At 36.1% G+C, this 18,521-nt stretch overlaps 1 protein-coding gene across 4 annotated transcripts in view; it reads right to left on the reverse strand.

Moving 5' to 3' along the window:
• Positions 1 to 465: 465 nt before the first annotated feature.
• Positions 466 to 18,521, reverse strand: part of Mgat4a (alpha-1,3-mannosyl-glycoprotein 4-beta-N-acetylglucosaminyltransferase A) — a 104,033-nt gene continuing 85,977 nt past the window's right edge. For all 4 annotated transcript variants that reach the window (XM_069988492.1, XM_069988489.1, XM_069988491.1 and 1 more), the window contains exons 10-16: positions 17,976 to 18,106; positions 17,315 to 17,422; positions 17,016 to 17,209; positions 10,485 to 10,563; positions 9,794 to 9,860; positions 7,135 to 7,247; positions 466 to 7,026 (exon numbers count right to left, since the gene is read on the reverse strand). In XM_069988492.1, coding sequence (XP_069844593.1) covers positions 7,000 to 7,026; positions 7,135 to 7,247; positions 9,794 to 9,860; positions 10,485 to 10,563; positions 17,016 to 17,209; positions 17,315 to 17,422; positions 17,976 to 18,106 — 719 coding nt within the window. In that variant the 3' untranslated portion in view covers positions 466 to 6,999. The remainder of the gene's footprint in view (positions 7,027 to 7,134; positions 7,248 to 9,793; positions 9,861 to 10,484; positions 10,564 to 17,015; positions 17,210 to 17,314; positions 17,423 to 17,975; positions 18,107 to 18,521) is intronic.

Consider the following 18,521-nt stretch of genomic DNA (forward strand, 5'->3'; position numbering starts at 1 on the left):
TGTACTATTTGCACATATATGCTATAGATAAAATAAGGGTATGGGGAAAACAACAAATTTTTAATATGAAGTACTTTTGGATATAGTAATACCACACACATACCCAATCTGTTGACAGGCACAGGGTCTACCTCATTTATGTAGGGTGGGGAAGGTAATGCTGAGGTTGAACTGAGAGTGGGAGGTGGCCTAGTAGACAAACATGTATCCTCTTCCCTCTGTTCCCCAAGTCACCAGGATTATTGGCAGTCATGCCTGTAGTCTATCCCCATGTACCTTAAAAACGGGCCATGCAACCCTAGTCTCACCTTCAGTAATATGAAAGTAGAACTCACACAAGAACCACCATAGTAGGCTCTAACAACACATAATAGAGCACAAACCTGAAAAATACATTAAGTTGAAGAGACTAAATAAAGCAAACATTGCTTAAAGCCTTCCAGACTTTATCAGTGCTAAACAGAAGTTTATCAACAACCACTTTCTTGTTTTACCCATTTTATTAGAAGGAATCTTGCATTCAGTGTGGCTTTATAAACGTCTTTAATTCAAATACACATGAACATTTGTGGCACAGAGAAACAGTGATGGAAGGCACAGTCAACAGGACCAGGTATTCCGTTTTCATTATAGCAGCAAACTTGAAAAGAATCTTCCTGTAAAAGTTGAACAAGTACCTAAAATATTACTACGGATGTTAACTGTTTAACCCATGAAGACATCCTAAGAAAAATATGTACAATACATTTAAGAAGGAAAAACAAATTGGCAAACCCTAGCAGAGAGATTCCTCAGGCAGCTTCTCCAGAGGGTGCTTCCAGAAATATCCTCAAATGCAAAGACAGCCTTTCCAAAGGAAGTGTTCTGAATGAAATACACTTTTTTTTTTTTTTTTTTTTTTTTTTTTTTTTTGGGGTCCGGTCATGGGGCCTGAACTCTGGGCCTGGGCGCTGTCCCTCAGCTCTTCAGCTCAAGGCTAGCGCTCTACCACTTGAGCCACAGCGCCACTTCCGGCTTTTTTCTTTTTGCTTATGTGGTGCTTGGGAATCGAACCCAGGGCCTCAGGCATGCAAGGCAAGCGCTCTACCACTGAGCCACCTTCCCAGCCCTGAAATACACTTTTTTTAGTTTTTTATCCCATGAGTTAATCATTAAGCTTAGAAGACTTCTAAATCTTCCTTAGAAAACATTACTGTCTATACTGAAAAGTATCAAATCTGCTGGCAGTGCATCTTACAGTACTGTCGGTATCAGCCATTTTTAAGGCTCAATGTACATATCTTTAAAAGTTATTGTCACCAAATTTGAGCAAACAGCATTTCACATAATGGAATGCCAATCAAGCTAAGTACCAAACCTTAGATTCCAGGACAATTTGCTAACTACTAAAACACCAAACCTTTGATTCCAGGACAATTTGCTAATTACTAAAACAATGAAACAGCTAGGAACAAGTGATACAAAATAGCCTCCCTAATATCCAAAAGTATTAAAATATTCCCCACACCAAATAATCCTTATTTTAGAACAGTTTTAGCACCACTAGTCTGTACATTTTTACTGCAGTGTTAACAGTGAGAATGATACTTTGCACAATTGCTTCCCTTCAACATTCTGTTACTGTCTGGAACAGTCTTAAATCTCACACAGACTGGAGAGCCAGCTCCTGCTGCCATGCTGTTCCCTGACAATCATCTAGTTAGTATTCCAACTGGAGAAGGGAAGGTTTCAGGTGAGATGCTGTGATGGCGTGATGGCATGGGGCATATGTAACAAAATCTTAAGTTGGATGCTTTTTTAAATTCTTCCTTTAATAATAATACTGTTGTAGTCTTTTAGTATTGTATATTTGCATGCATTAAAGAACTAAAGCATACTAGTTATCATAGCATATATTTTAAGATCAATAATTTAAAATTTTACAACTATCGAAGTTTTAGTTTTACATAAACATTGTTACATAGCCTGGCAAAAGTCCTTCTCTACAAAAGATTAGATTGGGAATCTAAAATCTTTTATAACATAAATATAAGATTATTACATAAATTGGTGATCTTTTGACAGTATTTAGCCTCATTATCTTTCCTTTAATTCTGGTTTGTCTTTCATCAAGAGTCTGGCAATATAGCAGAAGTAAGCACAGAGATTAATGGATAAACCAAAACAAAAATGAACTTCATTAGCATGGCACAAAGGCAGGGGTACTTTGGAAAACATTCTCAAATATCAACAAGTTGATTGACACAAGTACCTAACTAAAGGCATAAGTTACTTTTCCTCTTAATGTCTGATTTTAAATAGCACTGTTTATCATTCTTTACTATACTTCTGATGCCCCCCCCCCCAAGCAGCCTGTCTAAATCCTCATGTTGGAAAATATCCTATACATCCCACAATCTCATTCTAGCAGTTCTTTCACAGAACACTACCCAAATGTTGGACCTTTATTTCTTTTTTGTGATATAAGGGTCTGATCTCAGAGCCTTGGGCTTGCTAGGCACTCGTACTATTTGAGCCATGTCCCCCAGCTCTACACTGCAACTTTTACTACCAGTAGAGACAGATCTCTTGCAGAGAATCCTAGCTGTAACCGAGAAATAATGATTTATCAGTAAGGACTTTGTGTTTAAGCAAGGCATACACCATGAACTAGGCATAAAATCACCAACAAGTGATGTTACAAATTTGATTTCTAAGAAATCTGGGGAAGCTCAAGTGGGAGGATTGAGTTCAAGGCCAGCCTGAGCTGCAGAGCAAATCCTCTGTTTCAAAAAACCAAATGGGAGAGGGACAATGCAGGGAATCAAATAGGAAGACTTCTTGGAATTCAACCTTTTAACAATATATTCATTTTCTACATAATAAACCACTATATCTCTAGCAGCTTAAAACACTATCCATTCTCTTACAGTTCTGTGGGTCAGAATCCAGGCAGGTTTGAGGTCTCCAACAGCTGTAGTCAAGGTGCTGACCTGGGTAGACTTTCTGGAGACAAATTCATCTTCTGAGTGTGGAAATCAGTTCCTGTGTTTGTAGGGAAGCAGATCCCACTTCCATGGCTGTCAGCCAGAGCTGTCAGCTCATCGTCACCTGTATTCCTTCCCTGTAGTCCCTTTTTAAACTAGCAAGGGTGCTTTGTCTGACTTTTGCCAGCCTGAGAAAATTGCTTTTAATGGGATCATGAGATTCAACTAGTTATCCCTAGATAACCTTCCTTTCACTATATAGCATGGATCATAATTTACAGTTCCACTTACAACCAAAGTGGAAGGTATTATACAAGGTCACAGGGGTGTTGTGAGAATTCTGCTTACTACAAATATACACTGCTATTAACTGGAACAAGTTGAACATGCTGTTCACATATAACCAAACTGCTATGGGTTTCATATAACCAAAGCTTTTTTTAAGAGGCAACATTATTGGGAGACAACTTTGTTCTTTATAGTTATGAAAGATTTAAAGGAAAGCCCTTACAATTTTGCTAATGATGTTTTTTTTTTTTTTGGGGGGGGGGGTCAGTCATGGGCTTGAATCCAGGGCCTAAGAGCTGTCCCTAAGTTTTTCCGTTCAAGGCTAACCCTCTACCACTTTTAAACTCAGCACCACTTCTGGTTTTCTGGTGGTTGGAGATTAGAATCTCCCTGACTTTTCTGCCCTGGCTGGTTTTGAACAGCCATCCTCAGATCTCAGTCTCTTGAATAGCTACAATTACAGGCATAAGCCACTGGCACCGAGCCTTTCTGATGATTTTTAAAAATGGCTATGCCTAATCTTTTACTGGTGCAGCCACCAAATTCTTTGCACATCTGCCCTCATTATCAGGATTAATTTCTAAAATGTTCACATTTGTATTCTTCACAGTATTAGCCAACAAAACTTTTTGCAATGATGGTTATGTTCTGTATCTCTAGTGTCTAATGTGCTGACCCACCAGCTACATGTGGCCACTGAGTGCTTGAATGAAGTTTATGTAATAATGAATACTTTAAAATTAATGAATGTTTTAAAAACATTTAAGAGTATTAAAAGTATATTTAAAAGTATAAATAATACTTTAAAAATGGAATTTTTTACATTAATAATTTAGAGTTACCATGTGCCTTGTGGCTACCAGCACTGTTCAAGGATTTACATAGTTTACCTGAAATGCACACCAACTGCCAAGCCATGTGTGTGTGCATGTGCGCGTGTGTGCGCGCGTGTGTGCGCGCATGCATGTGTGCATGCACGTGTGTGGAATTCTTACCATTTGATACTTTTCCCATTCATTATTTTGGTAAGAATGGTTCCGTGTCTTTTCAAGGCCAAGTGTTTACCTTTTTATTTTCTTCCAGCCCCACCACTCTTCACTTCCTCCAATCTTTGCTCCTGCACTGTCGGTGCTTGCAGAAAGCAGCCATGCGTCAGCCTATCTGCTGTAGTGGAGGACACAAGTAGACCTGTCCCCTTGAGCTCTAAGTTTGTCAAGAGAGAACACACACCATACACAATCAAAGCTAGACACCTATATGTGTGTGTTCATGTGTGGCAAGTCTGGCTGGCAAAAGAAGCGAGGCAAAAGAAAGATGGCAGGGACAGCCCACTGGCCCACCAAGATTTTATCGGAACCTGCCCTGCACACTCTAGTTACTGGGAGTTAATTTATCGAAAGGAGGGAAGAAATTCTTTGAATGAAAGAAAAAGATTTGGTGGAAAGGAGTTCCTAGGAACAAGAGGGATGCACAGAGCTTGAGTGGAAGCCAAGTGTGGCAGCAGGAAAAAGCAAGCTAAACAAGTTTGTTGAAGCAGGGTTGTTCAAGAAGCCATAACAAATGGCATCTGGAGCACAATCCTTTCTCCACCCTAGATTTTCAGAACTTTGCCTTTCTTAAAGGCAATGTTCAGTTGGCTACTGAAGACCTATAGACCAAGCGGACTCAAAGGCACAGAATTTTTACCTTCTGTTACTAAGTTGCTTGAACAGTAATTTAGTAATAATCTAAGCTGGTGCCAGCATTTTATAATAAAAAAATTACTCCTCTTTTTGAAGAAATTTGTTTGTGAACACTAGGTTAATTACAGAAGAAAATAAAGTAAATTAAAGGAAATGAAGCCTAATAAGCCCAAATAAAGATTCTAGCTGGATATAAAGCCTGACACAAAATCATTTGACATAAAAATCATTATTAACAGTTAGATTAACTTTTTAATCAAGAAAAGAAAAAATGATTACAAGATAGAAGGAAAAGAACTGAAACTTGGGGCTGGGAAGTTGGCTCAATAGTAGAGTGTTTGCCTTGCATGCATGAGGCCTTGGGTTCAATTCCTCAGCACAACATAAGCATAAAAAAGCCGTAGGTGGTGCTGTGGCTCAAGTGGTAGAGCACTAGCCTTGAGCTGAAGAGCTGAGGGGCAGCGCCCAGGCACAGAGTTTAGCCCCTACGACTGACAAAAAATAAAAAAACCTCAACGCTTATCATGTTTCCTGAACCTCCCTGTCAACACCAGACAGAAAATGAGGCTGTTTGGTGCTTTTGTTCTACATAGTTGGTAAAGAGTGAAGCCCCTGCAGGCTGTCAGCCACCAGCTGGAAACTTTCCACAGCCCTAGACCATCACCTGAGCTGCCCAGAAAGCTCAGGGCTCAACATTGGCAAGACACCTGCAACCTACTGGTTTTGTCAAAGCAGACTGGCTTGGAACCAGTGTGAGAATTTATAATTATTTAAAATGAAATACTTTTGTAAAGATTACTGATTGTTGAAGCATCTTCATGTAACTAGTAGTATTTGATAACATTTTTTTTATACATTTGAAATTTGACTATTTGAAATTGACTGTTTAGGAGTAATAAGCACTCACTTGGACATAGGATTTGTCAGTTTATAATGCAATAGAATAAATCATCTTGGAAAACATACAACTGCTACAATACCTTTCACCAAAAACCAATATTACAATTTTGTTTTTCTTTAAAATTATATCCATTATTGATTCATACAGTAGCATTGCCTAGAAAACAGTCAGAACTAGACTTGAAGATATAAAAGAATGAACAGGAAACAATGTATCTGACTCACAGATTAAAAACAAAGATTAAAAAGGAAAAAAGAGTCTCATCTGCCACACCAGAGGAAATGTAATGGGTGAAGTGAATGGTGATTCAGGCTGAGGGCATCATACTGAAAACACTGAAATTTATCAGACTGGTTTTCTGTGGTCACATGCCATATACAATACAGTAAAATAACCCTCAGGAAGAACATTGGTCTTTAAAATCTTAGCTTTAAGGAATGATAAATGCCATTGAAAATATTTTTTTCAGAATCACAGCAATTATAAAAGTACTTCAAGTTAAGAAATCCACCTATAATCAACCTTAAATGGCAGTGCAGTTGAAAAATGGAATTGATCTGTAATGTTTGCATTTCCAAAGAAAAATATAGAAAGAACTTAAAAAAGCAAGGTAACTTGTTTTCAAAAAAAGTATTGATTCAAAAATTTACTGCACAAAAATATGTACTTTTAAGTATTTCTAATAAATTAACTCCATAACATTTTATGTGTATTTATATATTTATATATATATATATATATATATATCATCCCTGATAATCTATAAAAGAGGGTCTATAATAGTAAAATAAATGAACATCAAAAGTGCCCCCTTCATAAAATGTATTTAACATTAGTTTTTCTCAAATTTAAGGAATGTAACAATATGTACAACTCTTATGTATTAGTATAATACCAAAATAGTACAAGTCATATTAACAGGCTGTCATAATTGTAAAATGTTTGTGACAAGTTAAAATTGGAGGACAGCTGAGTTTCAAATGAATACAATTATCCATGGGAGGTTTACTTTCCAAGTGGAAATGACAATTGTCATATCTACAGTAGATTTCACAAGAGGTAGTATTCAAGTTTGTTTGTTTTTTTAAAAAAGGTACATGCTTAACTATCTTTAAATGACAGGTTCAAGGGGGAGGAAAGTATTTATTGGTTCCTTAGAAGATCAATTGGTGATTTTCTTTATATGAATCTGAAACAGAAAATAATGATAAAGCAGTTAATTTTACAAAGTCCTTACATGCAAAATTAAGGCCTAATGAGCATATAGTAGCTAGCAGTTTCACTGATTTATTCTTACCTCATTAAGAATGGCCCACACAGCAGAATTGTGAATAACTGAAAGTCGAAAGGCTGAAATGGGATTTAATCTACGGTCCACCATTCCTTCTGCAACACCATTCTCAAATTTTCCTTCAAGGCAAAAATGAGTTATTTGTTAGCTATGAGATGAACACATATCACTGGCTGAAAGCAAGAGGGAATTCACCAAAGTATTTCTAATAGGCATCTTTAGACAGTGAATAAATGATTTCCCCTTTTTCTACTTTTATTCAACTTTCAATTTTTCTATATATACTAATATATACACTATTTCTATAGACACTAATGTACTGTATGCCTAAAAACATTGAAACAACCAGCTTATTAGGCAGAGGTATACTTTTATTTATTGTAAATTTTAAAAAATTATTTTTTTCTGGCTTCAACAATTTTTAACCTACAGATTTTTAACAAATTATGTACCAAAATCTAATTTGTAACATCACTCTGTCTGACTACTTTGAAGGATAAGTGAGTAGTGACCAACTTCAGTGTTTCAGTCAGTTAACCTTGAGCAGGGATACTTTTCAAGGGCACATCATGCAATTGTCACATAAAGTACTGTCAAAAACGAGAAGCTAAGAACTCTCCCTTGTAGGAACAGGGACCAAGAACTTCTACTGTACTTAATTCTTCTTGATGGAGGAATAATATCCTAAAAAAAATGAAGGAAATGAAGCAACCTGTTTCTTTGGGTGTGGCTTACTTTAATATAATGTTTTCCAAGTCTTTCCAGGTTCTTACACATGGTACAATATCATTCTTTCTGATGGAAGCACAGAATTACATCATGTAACAACATTTTCTTGATCTCTTCATCTACTGAGGGGCATCTACGTTGATTCCATATCTTAGCTTTGGTAAACAATGTCTCAATGAACATGGTGCTGGTCGCTTTAATGTGGCATTGTGTTCTACTGGATAAATGCCCAGGAGTGGAACTGGTGGTTAATAGGGAAGCTCCATGTTTAGTCTTTCAAGGAACCTCCATACTGCTTTCCAGAATGGTGGAACAAGTTTACATTCCCACCAACAGTGCAGTAGGGTTCCCTTCTGCCCATATCCCCACCAGCATGTTAGTTTTCTTAATAATGGCCATTCTAGCAGGGGCGAGGTGTAATTTGATGTTATACCGGTCTCTACGTATATCACAGTGAGACCAAAGGTGGATATTCATAGGAGTGGATCCCAATGGCTCAGTAACTATGTTCATATGAGCATATAAAATAATATTTAGTGAAATGAACTTCAAGAAAATGATATATTTTGTTGTTGCTGTTTTTGTTCTTTTCCTTTTGTCTTTGGGAGTGTAAAAAAGGCATAAAAAAGGTGGAACAAAGACAACAGTGGTTCTCACTAAACAGTATGTGGAAAATGAACTGAACATCTTGTAGGGACAGGAGGGAAAAACTATGAATGAGGAAAAAGCTGATATGGTTAAAAAAGAAATGTACCCACTACCTGACTTACGTAACTGTAACCCTTCTGTACTTTACCTCTACAATAATAATAAAATATATATTTTTTAAAAAACAAGAAAAAAAAGTGCTCAGAAAAGTGACAAGAAAATGGTTTCCTTCTGGGGAAAATTTCTCCAGGCCAGGGGTTGGCAAACTTTCCTTAAAGGGCAGTCTGTATAAGCCAAAAGGAAACTGAAGATATTAGATTGGTATTTCCATACAGAAAGAGAAAATGCAATTTCCCCAAATTTTATTGATTTAATTCAATATACATTAACACAAGTATATTTTAAATATAAATAAACAAGTGTGTATATGTACTAAGAAGAATGCAATTCCTTTTCCTTAAGATAACATTTCACTAAAAGTGCAAAGTTATTGTTTCCCTGTCATCAAATGTTCACATTAATGCTGATCTACCTTTGAAATGTCCTATCACAGCTTAGAGACAGCCAAGTACTGATGCCAATCCACAAACTTGGTCTAAATGAAGCATATTCATCTCCTGGAAGTTATTTATAGAATTAATTAAACCTCACTCATATTCACCTTCTGGCATATTACTTCACTATACATAAATCACTTCCACTTGACAACTGGGGAAATAGTTGCCATTAAATGGATTTTGAAAAATGGAAATTTCTTTTTCATTTTCACTGAGGTCCAAAATCTCTACTGGGCATATTGTTCTGACTTAGAAGATGTCCTGACAATAAATTTGTATGCTTCCTATTACGTTTGATATCATGAGAAGTGTAGAAGGGTTCAGTATTACAATTAACAACGCTGACTGCCACCAAAGTGACTGGACACCATAGTTCTGTATGGAAGCACTATTTTAGATAGACTTCATGAAGAAACAAGGTTTGCAGCAAAAACTAAGTTTCACAGTGATGATAATGTGTGAGGGCTCTTATTTGGGAAAATTTGAATCTTGTCCTAAGCTCAAAAACTACAGCAAGCTTACCAGTCAGGTAAGAACTATGAAGTAGGGCAGGTCAGAATATTCATTTCCTGTGTCTAACAAAAACTTAATAGCTGAGTCCATGTGAGCAAATAAATAGTATAACCACCTTCATTAAAATACTTTCAGCAAATTTATTAACATCTGTAAATAACTGAAAATTACTTTAGGAACAAGTCCAGAAAAAAGGAGTACATTTTCCTAGACATTACCTATTCTGAAGTAGCCATCTTCTAATCGTTTCTCTTTGGTTTCTTTGCTTATTTCCAAACCTTCACTCTAAAATAAAAGTATTCATTTTAAAAGTAGTTATTTCTATTTAAAACAAATATAATTCACTTATCTGTCTATAACCTTTGTTAAATAATAATCTCTAAACAGAGAAAGGGAACCTCTGTCTCAAAGCCTAAAAGTACGCCAGTAAAAGTGTTCTGTACATTAAAATACTAATGGTTGAAAAAAGTCGTAATAAATCAGTACAACATTATTTCCTATTTAAAATATATAGAGGTAAAGAACTATGTGTTAACTTGGAAAAAAATCTGTGTATTCCTTTACTGACTAGTAAATTAACTTTGTTTATCTATCAACAGGCATTAAGATGCCTACATGGTTTGTGAATTCAAAATACAAATAGGAAGAAAACACTGAGGTAAAATTATGATTCATTTACTAGCGTAAACATCCACAGTATTTTCCAATAGGAAATGATATGAAGGCTCTGTGAATGAAGCAGGTGGGTATATTACAACCAAGTGGTCCACATGTCAAAAGAAATTTCTGTGCCATCCCTAGAGTCCTCTCCATCATGAGACATTTACTCATCTCATAAATAGACTACCCTCAAACTAAGCCTCCCTGGTTTGGTCCTCAGCAAAAAGTCAGAGAAATAAACAGTCATACCTTTAAAGGCAAAACATCCACAGTTGTGTTTAACAGAATGTCTCCTGGATGTTCTTGGTTGCCACTATGGAATAAATAGCTGAAATACAGACAGAAAATGTTCAAAGTGAGTCAAAACAGATTTTTACAAAGATTCAAGAAAACACACACAGATTTTTTTTTTTATGGAAAGTAGTTTTATTGAAGTTTTGCAAGTAGAAGATTTCTAACACTTTTTTGGTAAATCTATAACTTTGATGGTGCAAGTATAAAATCTTCTAGAAGCTATACTATTTATTTGCCCACACGGACTCTTCTTTTTTTTTTGGTCGGTCATGGGGTTTGAACTGGCCTGGGTGCTGACGCTGAGCTCTTCAGCTCAAGACCAGTGCTCTACTACTTGAGCCACAGCACCAATTCCTACTTTTCTTTTAATTAAGTTTTTTATTGTGAAAATACCATACAGAGGGGTTACAATCACCTGAGCAAGGTAATGAGTACATTTCTTATCCAGCATTGTTGCCTCCTCCTTTGTTTTTCCCCTACCATCCCTTCCCTCCCACCTCCTCAGCTACCCACCCCTACCCCCCGCCGTCTAAATTGTAAAGTTAGTTTTTTGACATAGCATCTTATACATCTCATTGTTGCTATGGGTCAACCTGCCTACCTATTTAAGCCATTTGTTTTTTCCCTTCCCCAAATGGAATTCTTAACTTCACAGAACCAACAATAGTAGAACTTGAAAGCACAAGTTAAGAATTCTGAATTTCAGTTCACTGGAAAAGACAGGAACTTAAAAACTGGAGGATAAAACCCATAGGGAAATGCATTAATTCTTTCTGCCAGACGCTGAAATATTTGTAATCTAACATAACAATGTACTTAAAAGACTTTTAAAAAAAAACCCAGAATGACAATAATTTTATCTGTTTAGAATGCTTTTTAAAAAATATTTTTTACTTATTGTAAAGATGATGAACAGAGGGGTTACAGTTACAGAAGTAAGGTAACGAGTACATTTCTTCTGTTACCCCCCTCTCTCGTTTTCTTCTGCTTACCACTCCTCACTCCACTTCCCTCCTCCCAGTTTAAAGTTCATTTCCAATATAGTTGTCTAGTGAGTATCACTGTTGCATTAATTCATCCTTTGTCCTGCTGTTTCTGTGATTCCCTTTCCCTTCCACGGATCAGATAATCTTATATATAAGACAAAGGGTATAGAAAACAAAAGCAGAAAGAAAAAAATAAAAATTAACTGCATACAGGACATAAAAAGAACCTCTTTTTCCGTATCTTTGAGTTCCTTTTGATACGCTTCATAATGTATGGTCCTATGCACTTAGTGATTGGGCTATTGTGATCCCCTGCTAGACATATTCTAGTTATTACAAATAAGGGAAACCATGCAACCTGTAATTCTTTGAGCCTGGTTTTCTTCACTTAATATAATTTTTTCCAGGTCTTTTCATTTCTGTACTAATGGGACAATGTAATTCTTTCTGATGGAGGCACAGAACTCCATTGTGTATGTATAAATCTTCTTGACCCATTCATTTATATAGGGGCATCTGGGTTAGTTCTATATCTCAGCTATGGTAAATAATGATACAATGAGCATGGTTGTGCTGGTATCTTTAGCGTGGCTTTGTTTGTGGTCATTTAAGTAAATTTCCAGAAGTAGGATTGCTTGTTCAAGAGAAATTCCTGTCTCATCCATAGAGTCCTCTCCAACATGAGACATTCACTCATCTAGTTCTGTGTTTAGTAACTTTATGTTTAGTCTTTTGAAGAACCTCTATACTGTGGAGTGTAAACTTGTTTCATACTTCCACCAACAGTGCAGTAGTGTTCCTTTTTGGCCACATACCCTCCAGCCGTCTATTGTTATTAGATTTCTTGATAATGGTCATTCTAACTGGGGTAAGGTGCAATCTCAATGTTGTTTTGATTTGCATTTCTTTTATGGCCAGAGATGTTGATCATTTCTTCATATGTCTATTGGTCATTTTGTGTCCTCTTTAAATAAGTCTCTCTTTAAGTTTTTAGCCCACTTGTTAATACGGTGTTTGTTTCTTAGAGGATTTGTTTTGGGGGATTTGATTTTTTGAGCTCTAATTATATTTTAGATATGAGGCCCTTGTCTGTTGTATGGCTAGTAAAGACTTTCTCCCAACTTAACCAAAGAAGTGAAGGACCTCTATAATGAAAACTTTAAAAACCTGAAAAAGGAAATTAAAGCAGAGCTAAGAAAGTGGAAAAACCTCCCATGCTCCTGGATTGGGAGGATTTAACATCATGAAAATGGCAATACTGTCAAAGGCGATCTACAAATTCAATGCAATACCTATCAATATCTCAACATGATTCTCTAATGAAATAGAAGCAATCCAAAACTTCATATGGAATAATAAAAGACCCTGAATAGCAAAAGGAATCCTTAGCAGGAAGAACAGTGCTGGAAGATTATCAATACTCTATTACAAAGCTGTAGCAATAAAGACAGCTTGGTACTGGCACAAGAACAGGCCTGAGGACAAATGGAATAGAAGTAAAGACCCAGGAATAAACCCACAGATCTATGGCCACCCAATCCTTGATAAGGGAGTCCCCTCCCCCAAAAAAAAGTATGGAAGAAAGACAGCCTCTTCAACAAATGGTACTGGTAGAATTGGCCATACATGAGTAGAAATCTTAGGTTAGATCCTTATATATCACGCACACCAGAATCAATTCCAAATGGATCAAAGACTCTGAAGTGAAAGCAGTAACCCTGAAAATACTACAGAAAGAATAGGAGAAACTAGAGCTCCTTGGCACATACCAAAACTTTCTTAAAGTAAGTTTGGATAAATGGGACTATATTAAACTGCAGAGCTTCTGCATGGCAAAAGACATAGCTAGCAAGATTAATACAATGCTTTAAAAACACAAAATTCTTACCAAAGTATCTTAACCATAGCACCATAGTGCCTTGTATCAGAGAAAGTTTTTACTAGGACACTCACAGGTCATGTGAGTTCAAAGACTAGTTTTAGGTTTGGGATATGGGTCAGTGGTAAAACACTTGCCTGGGGCCCAGAAAGTGCAAAGCCCTGAGTTTAAATCCCAGCAGCCACCTCCTCCACCACAAAGATTACCTTTATGTAATACAAAGAATTCTGGCATTTGAAAATTAACCTCTCTCAAACATCTGAAAAATTCAACTTGTCATTGTTAGAAAACACGTAAAGAATAATTCTATAATATATTGTCATAATCTAAAATACATTTTAGATCTGAGTATAATGTTATTACATTCTGACAATGAACACTAACTAGTGGGAAGAGTAGGAAATAGAGAGGACAAAGTATAAATCTAACTTTAGTTATATTAACTAGTTAAAAATTTAGGTTAAGAGTAAGAAACACCTTATTTTCTAGAATTTTCATCTTTAGAAAGTTGAGTTAGTTTTCAAGCCTAAATGTCATAGTTTTTCCTATCATGACTGTTCCAAGGATTTTATAAGAATAAAAAGTACCCTTCATATTAAAAAATAGCCAAGTAATAGTTATAAATGGTAGTTAGTGGAAGGTATAGTAGGGTACACATGGACATAACCTAGAGATTAGAAGACTGATTAAAAAGTGTTCACCAGAAATGGTGCTGGCAAAATTGGTTAAACATCTGTAGGAAACTAAAGCTAGATCTCACCCTGCACCAGAATCAACTCCAAATGGATCAAAATAAAAGCATTACACGAAAACATTACAGGAAGGAAAAGGAGAAACTAGGGCTCCTTGGTACAGGCCAATTTTTTTTAAATAAAGACCCAGAAACACACACACAAAAAAAGAAAGGTTGGACAAATGAGATTACATGAAACTGCAGAGCTTCTGCTTGGCAAAGGACATAGCTAGCAATATCAATAGAAAGCCCATGGATTGGGAGAAGATCTTCACTAGTCACGACAGACAAGGTCCTTATATCTAAAATATACTTTGAACTCAAAAAAATTAAATCCTCAAAGAAACCACCACCCAATTAATAAGTGGGCTAAAGACTTAAAGACTTCTCTGAAGAAGAAATAAGAATGGCCAATAGACCTATGAGTAAATACTCAAATTCTCTAGCCATAAAAGAAATGCAAATCAAAACAACATTGAGATTCTACCTCACCTCAGTTAGAAATCTAATAACAACAGATGCTGGAGGGGATGTGGCCAAAAGGGAACCCTACTGCATTGTTGGTGGGAGTGTAAACTTGTTCAGCCACTTTGGAAAGCAGTATGGAGGTTCCTCAAAAGATTCCACATAGAGCTCCCCTCTATGACGCAGCAATCCCACTTCTGGACATTAACCCAAACAAACAAGGCCATACTAAAGCTAAAGGACCAACCCAGATTTCCCTCATTAGATAAGTGGATCAAGGAAATGTGGTGTGTTTGTATATATGAATATGTGTATATACATATATATATATGTATATGTGTATATACATATATACATCTACATATATGTATATGTTGTATATGTATATGTATATACGTACATATGTATATACATATATACATATATATATACACATATATACACACATACACACACACACAATGGAATTCTATGCCTCCATCAGAAAGAATGACATTGCCCCATTGGTTAGGAAATGGAAAGAGTTGGAAAAAATTATATTAAGTGAAGTAAGACAGACCCAAAAAATATAGGTTCCATGGTTTCCCTTATTTACAATAACTAGTATACATCTAGGATAATCTTACCAGACAAGCAGAAAAGGTCAAAAGTTATGTTCATAAGACCATGTAAGATGATAAAGGAAATGAATCCCAAGATAGGGACATAAGAGGTTTTATCTTTGTCGCTGTTGTTTTTAATGTACTATGTTTTGTTTCTTTTGTATGTTCTTCCCCTATGGTATAACCCCTGTTGTCCCTGTAGTTGATTCCAGTGCCCTGCATCTTATATATACATTTTTCTAATTTGGGGAGGGGAAGGGAAATAACAAAATGCTGAAACAAGGATACAGGTTGACACATTTTAACAATGAGACTTATAAGACACTATGTTGAAAACAAACTTTACAACTTGGGGGGAGGAGAGGGAGGAGTTGGGAGGGAGGGAGGGAAGGTATGGCAGGAGAAAAACAAAGGAGGATAGGAAATATACTCATGTAACTATAACCCCTCTGTGCAGTATCTTTATAATAAAAAAATTTAAGTATTCACCAGGCAATTATTCACAATGAAAACCTCAGTGCCACCTAGAAAGTGTAACATTAGGTGAAGTGATAAGAGAGTGCAAAGCCCAAGTTTAAATGCCAGTATCATCAAAACAAACAACCTGACTCATCCAGCTAATTGTATGTTTAATACATTTCCCCTGCTATCAAGAAGAAAGGATGCCTTCTCTCACTACTGTCAGTCAACATAACACTGCAGATCCGGTCTCTGCAATAAGTGAAAGAAGTAAAAGGCATATAGATAGGAGAAGAAAAAAGATAAAACTATTCTTGTTTGAGGCTGATAGGAATCTATCAAAAATTCCCAATTTAAACAAGTTCAGCAAATAAGAAAGCACGAACAGCATGAACATACAAAAGCCAATGGGCATTTCCATGTTACAGGATAGTAAACCTCATTCTATTAAATATTCCACTACATTCTGTTAAGTATACCCAGAAGCAAAAAATAAAAGGCTGAAAGAATCATGAACCATGATTGCTATATTAAAAAAATGGAGAAAAAAAGTCCTAAACTTTGTAAACTAAACACAAATATTAAAAACAGAATAAAAGTTATAAATGCCATCAAGTAGTCATAGTATATCAGGAATAGTCATAGTATATCAAATTTGTCACTTCAACCAAATTGCTGAGATAATCAACTTGTTCTCAGGGTCTAAGTATTTGTCTGAGATAAGAGCATCGGTACGGTTTGAATATGAAATGTTCCCCCAAGGCTTATGTGTTGAACAATTGGTTCTCTGCTAATGTCATTTTGAGAGGTTCTAGAAACTTCAGAAAATGTGGACTCGTGGAAGTATGTCAGTGGGGACATGTCTCTAGGTAGTAACCTGGTCCACAGTCCCTCACTCACTCTCTGCTTCCTGACATGGTGCCATAACGTTCTTTCTCACAATGGGATAAGTAAGCACAGAATGAACCCTCTGAGCCACCAGCTAAAATACATTCTTTGTCCCTTAAGTGGTTTGTGTCAGACATTTAATCATGGTGACAATAAAACTGACTAAAGTAGACATGAAAACTATTAGAGATTTTTGAGAGACTATGCTTTAATACTAAAAAAGTTCATTAAATGTAAGCCCAGAAATATCAAGAGAATCTACTAAATGTGTTCAATGCTGACATTATATCTGAAAACATGGCTTTTATACAACTAATTAGTTGTATTAAATATAATTTATAACCCAACATTTTAAGAACTGTTATCTCTTCACATCTGTAATGCACAAAAATCCTATCACAAATTACATTAGAAATATTACTGTGAAATCTAGGTCTGAAATCTAAGACCAAATATACTTCAATAGTTACCAACCTTTCTACATTAACTGGCTTGTCAAATTTAAACAGGATGTAGTCTCCGGCTGTCGGGGTGATAGCCCAGAAGAAATCCTCTCCCATGTATGTTTTCTCCAGTGTATGTCCCTGGTAAACTTTCAAGGAAGTGGACACCTCTGCAGGTGGGTTTACATGGATTTTAAGAAGTAATGGTTTCATGTAATCTTTATCCTAGGGGGAGAGAATATATTTGCACTAAATAGCATTTATATTTAAGAAGAAAAGTAACAGTTCCACACTAAATAATAAATTGTACATCCATCAGAAACAACCAACCGTGAGTTTCTGAATTTTCCCAGACAGTGATGAATGCAGACCAACGTGTTGGAAAAGGGAAGGTCTGAATCGAATTCGTAGATTTGCTTTCTGTCTATCACAATGTTTCTAAACATAAAAAAATATTGGGGAGGGGGGAAAAGACATCATTATTATATAATTAGCTGAAATCTTTTTTCTGGATCTATTTATCCTTTTATTGCTGTTTCTGTCCTTTCACATATCTCTTTTTCTTTTTTTATAAAAAAAATTTTTGGGGTCTGGTCGTGGGGTCTGAACTCTGGGCCTGGACACTGTCCCTCAGCTCTTCAGCTCAAGGCTAGCGCTCTACCACTTGAGCCATAGTGCCACTTCCGGCTTTTTTCTGCTTATGTGGTGCTGAGGAATCAAACCCAGGGCCTCATGCATGTGAGGCAAGCACTCTACCACTGAGCCAATTTCCCAGACCTCTTTTTTTTTTTATAATTTTTTAATCGTCAAAGTGATGTGCAGATGTGTTAGTTATATAAGATAATAAACACATTTCTTTTCAAACCTATTACCCTTTCCCTTATTTTTCTCCTACTTGCTCCTCCCGCCCCTGCAACTTCCCTAAAAGTCCCTTCTGTAAGTTAAATATAGAAAAGTAGCTCCTTTCCACCTTCAGGAAGAATTCACTTACTGCATCTTTTTCAGGGTTGCAGACTTTCACCCAGAGAATATGGTCCAATAGCCAATCAATGGGTTTCTCCTTATAGAACATAAAGATGAATTCTACAATCAGAGTGAGATCTGGTGCTTGAAACATTTTACCTGAAAAGATATTCCCAGTCAATAGCTGTAATAAAGAAACTTTAGAGTTTTCAACTATCAGTCATCATGAACAGTTATCAAAAGCAAACAAACATGCTTTAGCTAAACATTCTCTTCAACTGTCATCTGGTAGACAGTGAATTTCTGAAACTATTACAAAAGTTACAACCTACTGACTCATAGGATTGGAATGGAAATAGCAAGCAAGTTTTTGCTTTCACATCTTACTGAGATGCTTCCCATAAAAGAACTTGAGAGGTTTAGATTTATTTTAAAAAGATATAAAAATCAATAAATGAGGAGCAAAACAACAAAAACGTCTCTTCATTTTGTTTTCATTGAACATTTCAAAAGCAGAGGTATTTCCTAAATCTCAAGTAAGTTTTATTTTATTTTGGTGCTGGGGACAGAACTC

This window comes from Dipodomys merriami, unplaced genomic scaffold (assembly GCF_024711535.1).
Source record: "Dipodomys merriami isolate MVZ:Mamm:240054 unplaced genomic scaffold, mDipMer1.0.p SCAF_36, whole genome shotgun sequence".
NCBI lineage: Eukaryota > Metazoa > Chordata > Mammalia > Rodentia > Heteromyidae > Dipodomys > Dipodomys merriami.